The following is a 12,270-nucleotide window of genomic DNA, read 5'->3' on the forward strand; positions in this document are numbered from 1 at the left end:
GCCTAGTGATCACTAAGAGCTATGGAGACATCAAGACCCGAGGAAGGTACAGTGTACAATGCAGAAGACAGACTAAAAGAGTTTATACAACACAGACACATGCTGGAACTGCCTTCCTAGGCACAGTCCTTACATCATGCTGAGAACTAACATGCTTCTTTGACCTGCTCCAAGGGAACTGCTCCTGACAGTGACTTTAAACCCTACACTGACTTTAAACCCCTCCTTGCAATTCCCAACTTTCCGTCCTCCCCCCTCAGCATCCTTCCTTCACCTTCACTTCGGAGGAACGGGGTTCTGAAGCCATCTTCCTTGATACTCACCAGCAAGCCCAGGCAGGGGAGCCTCAGTACCAGCGCCCTGCTCTGGGGCATGCCCGCGGCTGGATGTCCGTGAACCCGGGGCTGAGCGCAGGCACTGCCCGTGGTCGCAACAGCACCATGGCCCTCACAACCAGGCAAAGCCCCCTTATATGATCTCTGCGCTGCAACCCCCTGGTGCTGATCTGAGCTCCCCTGCCATGCCCCCTTCAGCGAACAGGAGTCATCCACACCTACCAAGGCATCCCACTTGCCTCACCCATGTCCTCTGGCCCTCGGCATCTGCTCAGAGGGGAGACACACCCCACGCCCGTCGTGATGCCCCTGTGACCAAAAAAAGGGTGCAGCAGCACCGGATCCCAAGCACAGCACATCTGCCCACCCATGCCAGGACAGCAGCGGAGAGCAGCAGGCAGGAAACAGTGCCCTGACGGGGCGGTAGCACACCGGGACCCCCCAGCAGCACCGAGCTGATAACAGGATGTGCTGCAGCCGGCGGGGAGCTCTGGCCGCCAGCCGTGCGTGCGGCAGGGCTGCAGTGCACCACGGGAGGCGTTCATGTAGGTGGAGAGCTTCATTCCGGACAAACCATCATCGAACTGCTGTTGGAGTAAGTTTTATATAAAACTGAAGAAAAGAAAGCTTTTGATACAATTAAGTAACAAAATTAATGTAGCAGAAAATTACGTTATTTATCTACAATAGTCAACAATACAAAGAATTAGATATAAAAGGTTTTTTGGTCAAAAGCTTACTATACATTTGAAACATCTGTCCCCTATCTCCAGACTGATCAAATACAAAGAAATGAAGCATAAAGCTTTCTGGCTCTCAAGAGATGCCATGATCCTAAGACTGAAGAAAAAAACCCTCAAAACCAAAAGTACTGAGTGTGCTCTCCCAAACAGATACCTGAATAAAACAAAACTTAGGAAAAAAAAAATTAAGCTCCACCACTATATTTGCTACAGGGAGCACTGGGATAAAAAAAGGAATGTAGTCGATACTGAAACCCTTCCTTATGTTACCTGTATGATTTGAAAAAATCTTTCTTTGGGAGAAGTGAGGTCAGTTTGCAGATACTGTCTAAGGAAACTGAAAGGGAGGGGGAGGGGATTCTCACTGATGGGATCATTTTGTATTCAATGTACTGCAAAATGACCAAGGACAATGTTTCTGAAGATTGAAGATTCTGAAAAACAAACTCCTTCACCAGAGATTATCCTGAAGCTTGAACATCTCAGGAAATAATTACACCCCTGGGTTTTCTCCCTAACGTTTTTAGCTGGCATTTCTCTGAGGAAGAGGGAGGCTTTCATGAAGATACTTCATGCTTCCATGCTCTGCAAAGTCAGAAACAACATGATTGTCCCCCCTCAGCAACCACTTCGTAGTTAAGAGTCCTTCAATTCCCACTGGTCCACGTGCATGGATACGCGAAGTGCTAATTCCCACTTCAGCACCTGTAGGAAACACCCAAGATAAAGGTAGTTAATCCTCCGATGATGTTTACTTCATACTAAATGTTTTTGCACCTCTAAGTCAAAAAGCTGCCTGCCTTTCAGGGACCTGCCATTCTCTGCTCCTCTCCAAATGTCAGTTCCATTTACCTGACAGAGAAGCTTGAGGAGATCAACTATTACATTATAAATTGTAATGTTTATACTTCTGGCTGCTACAGTAACTTTCAGAAAGAAAGACACAAAAGAGAGAGAGAGGTATCCCTTATATTGCTCTTAAACTGATCTAAAGGCATAATCCTTAAAAAAAGAAAAAAAGCTGAACTAGTAAAGATTATGATCTTAATGTCCTTTTTAAGACATTGTGGAGATACTGGAAGACCTTAACTGCAATTTTTTAGTCACAGGGAACACTGTTCCAGCTGACACAGTAACCGCATGTAGCGGAGACTTCTGATTTTCTACCTCATCAAGGAATGTTTCCCTTGTCTTCTGCAATTCACAGTAGGTGCACCTGTTTATTTAACCAGTTGATACTCAGTTTGGTTCCTGCCCTTCATTCCTTCACACTGCGGGACTGGCACACTGGACAGGATCTCAATCTGCCCAGCAGGATTGAAGCATTGCATTCTTTACAGCATCATTAGAAAGAGAAACAAAATGAAAGGTGCTCGGAGGTTTCACATCCTGTATTGCATTGTTCTATCACTATATGCATGCAGCATACTTTATTGCAATTGAAACAGAGCTTCAAAGGAGCCAAAACATCTTTATGTGAATGAAATTTCTTCAACTTTTTGTACAGTACCTTTCCTGAAAACCTTTTATTAGACAGTAAGATAAGAGACTAATTCTATCTTTCAGGGTTCACCCTGTCACACTTTTCACACACCAGAAAATTCTGCAGTCACAACCCTGCAATATCTTCTCTCTTACCAAGTCCAAACCTATAGCCATCAGAGAATCGGGTACTGGCATTCCAGAAAACACAAGCACTGTCCACATGTTGGAGGAAGAACTCTGCTGTTTTCTCTGGGAAAGAGGCAGAGACAAAAATAAAATCCATTACCTACCCAATGATCATGTATTCCCATAAACACAGCATAAAACAGTAACATATGTAACAATACAATTTTAACATGCAACCTTATCAGACAGTACGTAAATAGCCTGGGCTAAGCGACACTCATTTTTACCTTCTTCACAGTATGCTTATCAAGTAGCTTATCAACTGAATGCTTATGCTTATCAACTGAAATCTTAGAGAAGAAGCTCACGAAGATTAGAAGAAAGCAAAAAGCAATTCTAACTCCCTTCAGTTTAGTCAGAGAGATTTAGTTGCATGACCGAGAAGAAAGAATAGCTGCCCCAAACAGCATTTGTCATTCAAACTGAGACAGTTAAGATACAGTCAGCTCTCTGTTAGTCTCACACATGGAATTGTTCCAAATACTGAGAAATCCTAAACTCAAGTGCTATTGCAGGTAATATTGGAGAACTACAATGCAGAAATGCCACATCCAAGGTGTGAATTTGGAGGCCAGTAGCTCTTAGCAACAAGACAGACATTCAAGAGCAACTCTCTTTCCAGTACAAATCACTAGTTCACGAGGTCCTGTGACAGTGGTTATGGTATCAAATGCATACCTTTTAGTGACATGCATTTAAGTTCAGCAAGAGGTACAGAAACAGAAGTCTACTTGACTCACGCTAGCCAGCTGCAGATCAACATGACCTAAAGTGCAGCTGATTCTCAGAAGTTCTGGGCTTGGTTTGGTTGGAGAGTCAACCTTTGTCTTGGCACAGCTCTAAGTAAGGTTCTGAACTGGCACAGACCCAAGAGATTAACTACTACAATGCAGTTAGTTGCACTAACACCAGGAATTAGCAGTCAAACCAAAACAGCAGCTTAAAGGAGCCTGGTCACTAACCATTCTCTGTGACAATAACATCCGTGTGGGAACTTCCATACTTGTGGATATGTTCAACAGCCTCTTGAACGCTGTCCACCACCTCAATGCAGCACTCCAGGTCCCCATATTCTGTGCGCAGAGATTTCACTTCTGAAGGACTGAATGTCAAGTAAGATGCAAACTTTGGTCCAGCATGAATCTTCACCTGTAAACACCAGAAACATTGTTTGTGGCTACTGACTATACCAGAGCCTTTCAGGTGAAAGTGTAGCTCCTTACACTCAATATGGGATGGATAGCTGTCCCTGTGGTGCTGTGTTTTGGACTTCTGACAAAAACAATGTTAAAAACACACCAATGTTCTGGCTGTTGCTGAACAGAGCTTGCACAGCATCACGGTTCTCTCTTCCCCCCCCGCTCCATCTCTGTGCCCCTAGCAAGAAGATTGGGAGAGTGCAGGAAGTTGGGAGGTGACACAGCCAACAGCTGACCAGAACTGACCAAAGGGGTGTTCCATGCCATATAATATCATGTGCAGCAATACAAACGGAGGGTAGGGAGGTTTTGAAGAAGATAGGTATTGCTCAAGAGACTGGCTGGGCATTGATTTTTTTGTGGAAGACAGCAAGTAGCTTTATCTTGTGGGTGTTTTGGGGGACTGGGGGTTTTAGTTTTGTTTTGGAGTTTACTTTTTTATTGGGTTGTTTCCTCCTCTTTATCCCCTTTCTTCTTCCTCTTTCCTTCACTTATCAAGCAATCTCTCAACTGACAAGGTTCCTTGCTTTTGCTCTAATTTTCTTCTCCTGTCGCACTTGGAGGAGGGCAGAGTAAGCAGGCAGCTGGATGGTGCTTAGTCACTGAGTGGAGTTAATCCACAACATGCATGCAGTGTAAGAAAAAAACACCTATACTTTGAGAAACTTGGCACATTAAGTGAATTAGGTACAAGGTACAATAACTGACATGCTAGGTTGGCTACCTACCACGACAAGCTCCTAATTCAGGACTCATTTGAAATTATTTAAAGCAATTGTATCACTCAGTCACCAGGCAGAAAAGGCCAATACAGCACTGCTAAGAAAACAGCTAAGATACTGATGCCAGCCTTTGTTTCAAGACAGCAACTGCAATGCAGAGAATAATGAAAGGAATGCTTCCAAGTTTGCACCAACAGAAGTCTTAAGACCTTGAATGACTTTTATCCTTTTACTTTATAAATTGATACCAGCCCTCTCTGAAGCACTTCTCAGACACAAAGGAGTTTGTGGGTCCAAACTCAAAAAACCTGACACAGATATTTTCCCTTTGTTATAAAGAACATTTAAACACATTATCAACCTCTGCCAAAACACCTAAACAATGAGAGATAATTTAGAACAGATACAGCACAGAAAATCCATACAAATGAAACACAAGACATTTTGACAAGACAAGCATAAATGGGAAATAAGGCATAAGTCTACTAAATGTGAAGGCTTTTAAGACGACACCTGTAAACCAGCATTTACTTGTGCAATTATAAATTACTTTAACTGCATAATCCTGCCCAACATTTGTTTCTTGTTGTCAGGTCAGATTAGACAGAGATAATATCCTCCCCACTGTAGAAGGTGGAAATGCACTAGTACTCGTATTCCTCCCATCCAAAATAAAAACATGTACCCCACACTCTACCCTTCCCAATAACCAACTAAACAAGACCTTAAAAAGCCCTAAACATTAAGAACTTGCTCCTTGACTGCTTACCAGCTTCTTTTACTATAACCCTGTTAACATCCTCAAAATCTATGACCTCTCTATCCTGCATTAATCACTGCCTGTGCACTCTATTTGTCAAATACACAGTGCTGTGTGAAAACCCTTGATTTATGTGCAATCCATACTACTTCATGGATATTTCTTCTTGATGCATCTCTGCTTTACTGAAAAAACATTGCTTGTGTCTGGACAACTAATTAGTATGCTAGCCTTTTGATATCCTTTCACATATCAGGAGGGAAAATTGGTAGGAATAAAGGGCATGCAAGAGGAAAATTTCAAAAAACACATATACGAAGCAAATTCAGAAAGGATAAAAACAGGAAGGGAATTCACTTGGGTAAGAAGCTAAATGAATAGATTCAGGAAGACGAGGCTTTGCACCTGGCCAAATCTGAAAAGGTAGAGAATGGGTTGTGTATATGCTTTTATGGCAGAAGATTGTTTTTGCTATATACAAGGAAGTATATAGCAAAGGTATCCCAGTAACAGCCTGTAGCTGTCATGAATAAGCTGCTTTCAGACAATTTCTATAGAAACACTTGACGTTGTGTAGAGAAGCAAAGTTCATTGACATGTACAAAGACACATATGGGTAACTGAAATGTTACGCCATGAAAACATGGCTACAGCAGCCAGACCAAATGCTTCTGAAGTTTTAGCAAAAAAACAGACAAAAACCACAAAATAAAACACAACTATGAGTGACTAACCTGTTCTACTCTCAACATGTCTATGATCTGATCAAACAATGGCGTTCTCAGCAAGTCTCGATGAATTAAGAGAGTTTCCAGAGCATTACAGGCAGCAGGATATTCACATTTTGAGTCTCTGACTGAGGTTTAAGAGTAGATAATTGGTTACATAACATTTACAACAAAGATTTTGGATATTATATAAATTATAAATTACTGTAACTACATTGCATACTCCAAAGTTCGATTACACCCATGAAATTCAAGCCACCCTCCCACAGCTTACTTATTCGTGTGACCTTCTCAACACTGGCATCCGTGTCAACATACACATGACAGATCCCTTCACTGTGTCCCATCACTGGAATTCCCTTAGCAGCTTTCTGGATATTCCTGACTAGCTGTGATGAACCACGTGGAATGATGAGATCTATCAGCTTATCCAAACGGCAGAGGTCTTCTACTTCCTCTCTTGTATTCACCTGTGGTAGTTGCAATACAAACAGTTTACAGTTTGAACTCTCAAATCGTGCCCACACTTTTTATATATACCATAGCAAAGAAATAGTTGATTTAACTCTAGGTGCCTACCAGTTGCACTGCATCTCTGACTCCGTGAATAGAGAGTGCTTCTTGTGTCAGATGATGAAGGATTTGATTGCTATGTGCTGCCTCTTTCCCTCCTTTAAGTAGTAAGCCATTTCCACTGGCAATGGCCAAAGCAGACACCTGTCAAAGGAGTTTATTATGGGGGAAAGAAAATCTTAAATGTAATCTGGTTCCTCTGTCAGAATAACACCCAAAAAATAAAAACAGGATTTTTTTGTTCAGTTGACTTACTCAATCTACAGTTCTCCTTTTCATGGCTCTGAAAAACCAAGTAGCAGCACATTTAAGTCCAGAAATTAAATGTGCCAGTTTCAGGAACAAACTTGAGTTTTCAGGGTACTATTGCCATGGGGAAACTAGAGTGAACAAGTCAGAGGAAACTATGGACACTGGGCTTCATATGAACTGGATAGCTGTGTGGGCAATTACCCCAAGGAAAATAATCTTAGGAGCAAGAACTCTTGTCCCTAACACCATTCCAGCAGAGAGTGGCAAGTAAGTTCTTCCTATGAACAGGAAAAACATTTTCATCATGCTGTTTAAAACAGCAGTCATAAACAGACAACACTTGCTCTAAGTGTGGAGAAAAAAAAAATTGAGACAATAGGCCCAGCATCATCTTTGCTTCCATGTTTATCACCAGAAGAAACCGATAGATATTGCTGCCCTTCTGTTTAAGGTGTCAGGCTGCACCATTCAAGTCCAGCAATGCAAGAGGGTTTGTGTTCTTTTCTTTCAAGGAGTATGTCAGATGCCATAAAGCTTGTTTTCAAAACTTTTTTTTTCCTGGTATCCTTTTTTGTATTCCTCATCCCAACTTCATTGACAATGGTCTCACAATTTGTCCACCTACTTAGAAAAGCACGCACTCCTTTGGAAAACAAAATTACCTCCTGTCCAGAACCTTTAGAATAAACAAACTCAGTATTTTAAGTTATTTTGCTGTATTACTATCTTCTGGGAAAGATTATACGTATCATTATCACCACCTGTATATATCATCACCAAACCTACACTCATTAGGGAGAACATCTATTGTATGTTGTTGAGATGCTGATGCCAAAATTAGCCAGGCTCACACCTAACAAGAAATTAGCTCGGTGGCACACTTCAGATCCTGATTCATAAAATAACCAGCCAGATACATCTTTCCCCTTCTAGTATCAAAGAGGTACTATTAATCACAATGCTTGATATTCTACCTCATTTGAAAAGAATATTAAAAAATAAGAAACACTTTAGAAAAACACAATGAAGAATAACCCTCTGGGAAGTCTGCCTTACAGAACTATCATGTGTCTTTTTAACTCATAGAACTAGACATTAAAAAGCCATCTGACTGTATTTTAGAAGTACCTTCTAAGTATCTGCCCCTCCAGATCAGTATCACAAAGGAAAACTAAACAAATAAGCATATTTAAGTAAACAGGCACAAGATTAAAAGAAAGGTTTTGACCTGGTTTGAAAAAATGAAAAGAATACAAAGAATTAAGACAGAAAAACCAAAAACTTGTGTGATTAAAAGCAGAACACAAGGTAAGGGGTTTCAAAATGGTTCAGTCTCAAAGACTAGTAGAACATGACCTTTCTTCAGAGCAACAACTGCAGTTGGTGGAATCTACACAAAACAGTCTCTTGAAGGATGCTGGCAATTTTGCCCTGTAAGTAGTAGAGGCAAACATGCGGTTTGTATACACTGACTAGAAGCTTATTAAATCTTAACCCAAACAAGCATGAGATGCAGTAGTAAACTAAGAGGAGGGAACTGCTCCTCAATCAGAGACCCCCCTACTATCAGGTACAGGATGGGACAGAAATCATGCAATTCAAGCACAGAGTTATCAAAGATGGTCCTCTGAAGTTGCATCAGAGTTGAGGGTTTTCCCATAAGCTGCTAGGAAACTAACTACTGAGTACTTATTGGTACTTAAGAAAAAACAAAGAAGTGGCCAAAGGAGAGGAGTGTAGCACCTGGCTTCACCTCTTTTGGTCTCTGGGAGTTTCTCTTGGAGGGGGAAGATACCGCAGAGTTTTGGGGCCAGCTGTTCTCTCTCTCCTCTCGGCATCTGAAAGAGGAGGGTCAAGCCACTGCTTACTGCGGAGAGAATTCACTGCGATCACTGGAGCCCAGTCCTAGGGACCTACCACTATCTGCTCGTGTGCCTGGGAATCCTGAGCTCGCCTTTCCCCACCCTGCTGGAGTGGGGCCGCTGCTGTCCCACACCCGCGGCTTCTCCGGCACTGCCCTGGGTGTTCGCTACGCTGTGGCTCCACACACCTTGCCCTATTGGGACCTCCTGCAGTTCCAGCTACCACCGCGGAGCTTCTGATACATCTCATCCACCAGCCCAGGATTTCTGCTCATTCCTGCCGTTCCAGCTCGGTGCTCCTCAGAGTCCTGCAGGGGAACCTGGATCAGACTGCCCCAGGGTTTTGTGAAGCAAAGCCTCTCATCCATCCCTTCCCGTCTTGGCCAAGAAGGCTGTCATGAGTTTCTTGGTTTCTGTTTTGTTGTTAATGCCATAGTTATTGTTGTTTGTTTGCCTTGTTATACGTACTAGTAACGAACTGTTATTCCCACCCTCATATCCTTGCCGAGAACCCCTTAATTTCAAAATTATAATCATTCGGAGGGAGGAGGTTTACATTCTCCATTCCAAGGGAAGCTCCTGCCTTCCCTAGCACATACCTATCTTTCAAACTAAGACAATCAGGAAGCCTGATGTGAGTATGAGGACAGGAGGTCGGCAAGAAGCAAAGCAACTACCAAGACAAGCCATCCTAAGTCTCTAAAACAAAGCAGGGGAAGGGAGGGCAGGGCAGGAAAGCCAGCAGGAGTAGTCTGGTGTAAGTTTTAAGATACAGCAAAGAGAAAGACGAAGACATCAGCTATGCAAGGCAAGAGACCTGGGTTGAAGTCCAGGAAGACAGATGCAAATTCAACAAAGTAACATACTGTTTATCTGTAACAAACAGAGCTGGAAGTCAAGGGAGACTAGTGCCTTCTTGTTTCACAGGAACTTTTCCTACAGCATACTCCTTTTCACTGTGAAATGGGGACTACTCACAAACATCTGGCATGAAGTACACAGCAGTCCACTGGTAGAGCCTCACATCCTCTTAAAGTGGCTGTACCCATCAATTTCAACTCAAGTCCGCTCATATATTACAGAACTTCTCAATCAAGCTTCCTAGATCCCTAATGTTAATTGTGGGAAGAAATGTTGCTAAACAGGGTATTTTGTTTTCATTTTAAAATCTACTCCAATTGCTCAGTAAAGCAGTTGGGAGTTAGAAAGTAAGACCAAGGTTGCCTCTGCAACATTGCTTCAGCACCCATAATTTCATGCATTTTATAACAGCATTTACTTACAGTAACACTTCCACACAGTGCTGCAGGGGAAGGCATTTGCCCTTAACATACCTGCCTTATTCCGGGCATAAAACAAATGATTAACTGAATGCTGCAGAAGCAAGTTCTGAGAACATCTCTGCATAAAAAATAGGGATGCCAACAAAATCACTTGTCAATGAATCCAAGCAAGAGTCCTTTGAAACAATACTTTTTGTACTCTCTTGCTTGCTCACCAACAGAAATACCCAACAGTGTAATCTACCTTCCTTACAAACCTGTGGAAGACAGTCAGGACGAGATTCAAAGATCACGAGAAGGACACCAATTGGCACAGTCACTTGCTCCAAATCCAGGTCTTTTGCTATTCGAGTTCGTCGAATTACACGGCCGACGCTGTCCTGCGAGGATGCTGCAATCTGACGCAGACCAATAGCCAAGCTGTTCAGCTTTGAAGTAGACAGACTTAAGCGTTTTAACAAAGGGAGTGCTAATCTCCCTAAAAGAAAGAAAAAGTTGTGCTGAAGATAGATTGCTCTTCTGGGCTCAAGCAGAAGTGACCTGAATGAGTGCTAAAGCTAAGGAAAATTATGATATTTCCCACACCCTAGCAAGTAACCTACCTGAGATTAAAAATGTACACCATCAAGTCTGGTAGTCACAATAAAACCCCTCAAATATGATTATCATTTCACCCATCACATTTTCAATTAATGAGCTTTAAGTGCTTTGTACATGAAGCAACCACACAAACCACCAACATCCAGAAAGATAAGGTGTGTTCTATTTCATGTACTGAATGCATGACTGAATTTCTTAGAGATTTCTACCCTTGCAATATTTCTGGAAGGTCCAGGCAGTAATTTCATCTTTCTGTCTTAGAAACAGAAACACCAGAGCACAGACACATGCATAGCGTTTCTGTGCAGACTGGGCAAGAACAACTTGAATTTTCTAGTCTGAACACGTTCAAACAGTTAAACAGAAATGTCTCCACAAATAATCTGGTCAGTGGTGCCTTCCAGAGAGTATTACAATTCATGATGTGTCCTTTTCGTGTATTTGCTATGCCCACATGAACACATCTCAATTCCAGCTTCTCAATGAACAAATCAGTCTAACACAGAAGAATGGGTTTCATCTGAGCCACCTAAAGAGAACCTTCCTCAAACAGAAGAGGAAAACTGATGCTTTGGTAAGCATCAGTTTAAGTGCAGAGATGATACCCTTCCCTTCAGGAACCAAATGTTCCATTAACCAGCCCAAACATACTCACTGTATGCATGGCAGTAACAGACATATTTGTTCCATTTTTTTTTTTTTTTTTTTTTTTTACAATACAGCACTTGGTGTTTTGCACTGCCTCAGTATCTTCTCTTAAGAAGGCATCTGTTGCATGCAATGGAAGAGGCTGCAGCTGTTTAGAATGACAAGCTTCCAAAGTCATAGGTCCAAAAATCTGTGTCAGCCATACTGCCCAATCCCAGGTGACAGAAAATTCTAATTCTACTCATTTGTCTTGATGCCCAGGGAGGTCCAAGATGATAGTATTACTATGGAAGGATTTGGAACAGTACCTTTATTTTCAGCCTCCTCTAAGTCCTTTTTGTTTGCCAAGAGAATTTCTTCTCTCTGGTCTGTTAGTAAATCAGCAAGACGATAAATAATCTCTGCTCTCTGAAAGAGAAAAGAGTTTCTGAACTGACTTCTTACACAAAGTCCATGCTATTTGACATTTAGTTCCTATGGTCCATTTATGCTGACTGCATCGTCTCACTATCTTAACTCTCCTGATACTTGGCCAGCTGATTTTTCCAGCCTGCATCAAGTCGAAAAAGAAGACCGAACGCTGCTTCAGCCTTTACCTTGCTTTTTATTATCTTTCTTTTCTTGCCCAGTCTTCTTCACCAAACTCACATGTCCTTCCTTTAAGAGCACCTTGTAACACATCATACCGACCCAGCTGCAGAGTAGTAATTGTCTACAGCTCCACTTTTGTATACATGTTGTATGCCAAACTTCACACGGGTGTGAAAGGAGCAAGTTATTCCAGTCAATTCTTCAGCAATTCTGATCACAATTCACTTCTGTGTGTTACTTGATGCTATCAAAATTTTTATAAACCCCACATGAAAGCCCATATTACTTCACAGCCCCAAGGAA

The 12,270-nt window shown here is 42.0% G+C and overlaps 1 protein-coding gene across 4 annotated transcripts in view; it reads right to left on the minus strand.

Annotated features, from left to right (window-relative positions):
- Window positions 1-993: 993 nt before the first annotated feature.
- ALDH18A1 (aldehyde dehydrogenase 18 family member A1) overlaps window positions 994-12,270 on the minus strand; it is a 35,949-nt gene continuing 24,672 nt past the window's right edge. For all 4 annotated transcript variants that reach the window (XM_066190667.1, XM_066190666.1, XM_066190669.1 and 1 more), the window contains exons 11-18: window positions 11,685-11,784; window positions 10,386-10,606; window positions 6,738-6,875; window positions 6,433-6,628; window positions 6,165-6,286; window positions 3,712-3,898; window positions 2,717-2,812; window positions 994-1,783 (exon numbers count right to left, since the gene is read on the minus strand). In XM_066190667.1, coding sequence (XP_066046764.1) covers window positions 1,602-1,783; window positions 2,717-2,812; window positions 3,712-3,898; window positions 6,165-6,286; window positions 6,433-6,628; window positions 6,738-6,875; window positions 10,386-10,606; window positions 11,685-11,784 — 1,242 coding nt within the window. In that variant the 3' untranslated portion in view covers window positions 994-1,601. The remainder of the gene's footprint in view (window positions 1,784-2,716; window positions 2,813-3,711; window positions 3,899-6,164; window positions 6,287-6,432; window positions 6,629-6,737; window positions 6,876-10,385; window positions 10,607-11,684; window positions 11,785-12,270) is intronic.

This window comes from Chamaea fasciata, unplaced genomic scaffold (assembly GCF_029207755.1).
Source record: "Chamaea fasciata isolate MVZ Bird 193981 ecotype frontalis unplaced genomic scaffold, bChaFas1.0.hap1 SCAF_9, whole genome shotgun sequence".
Lineage (NCBI taxonomy): Eukaryota > Metazoa > Chordata > Aves > Passeriformes > Sylviidae > Chamaea > Chamaea fasciata.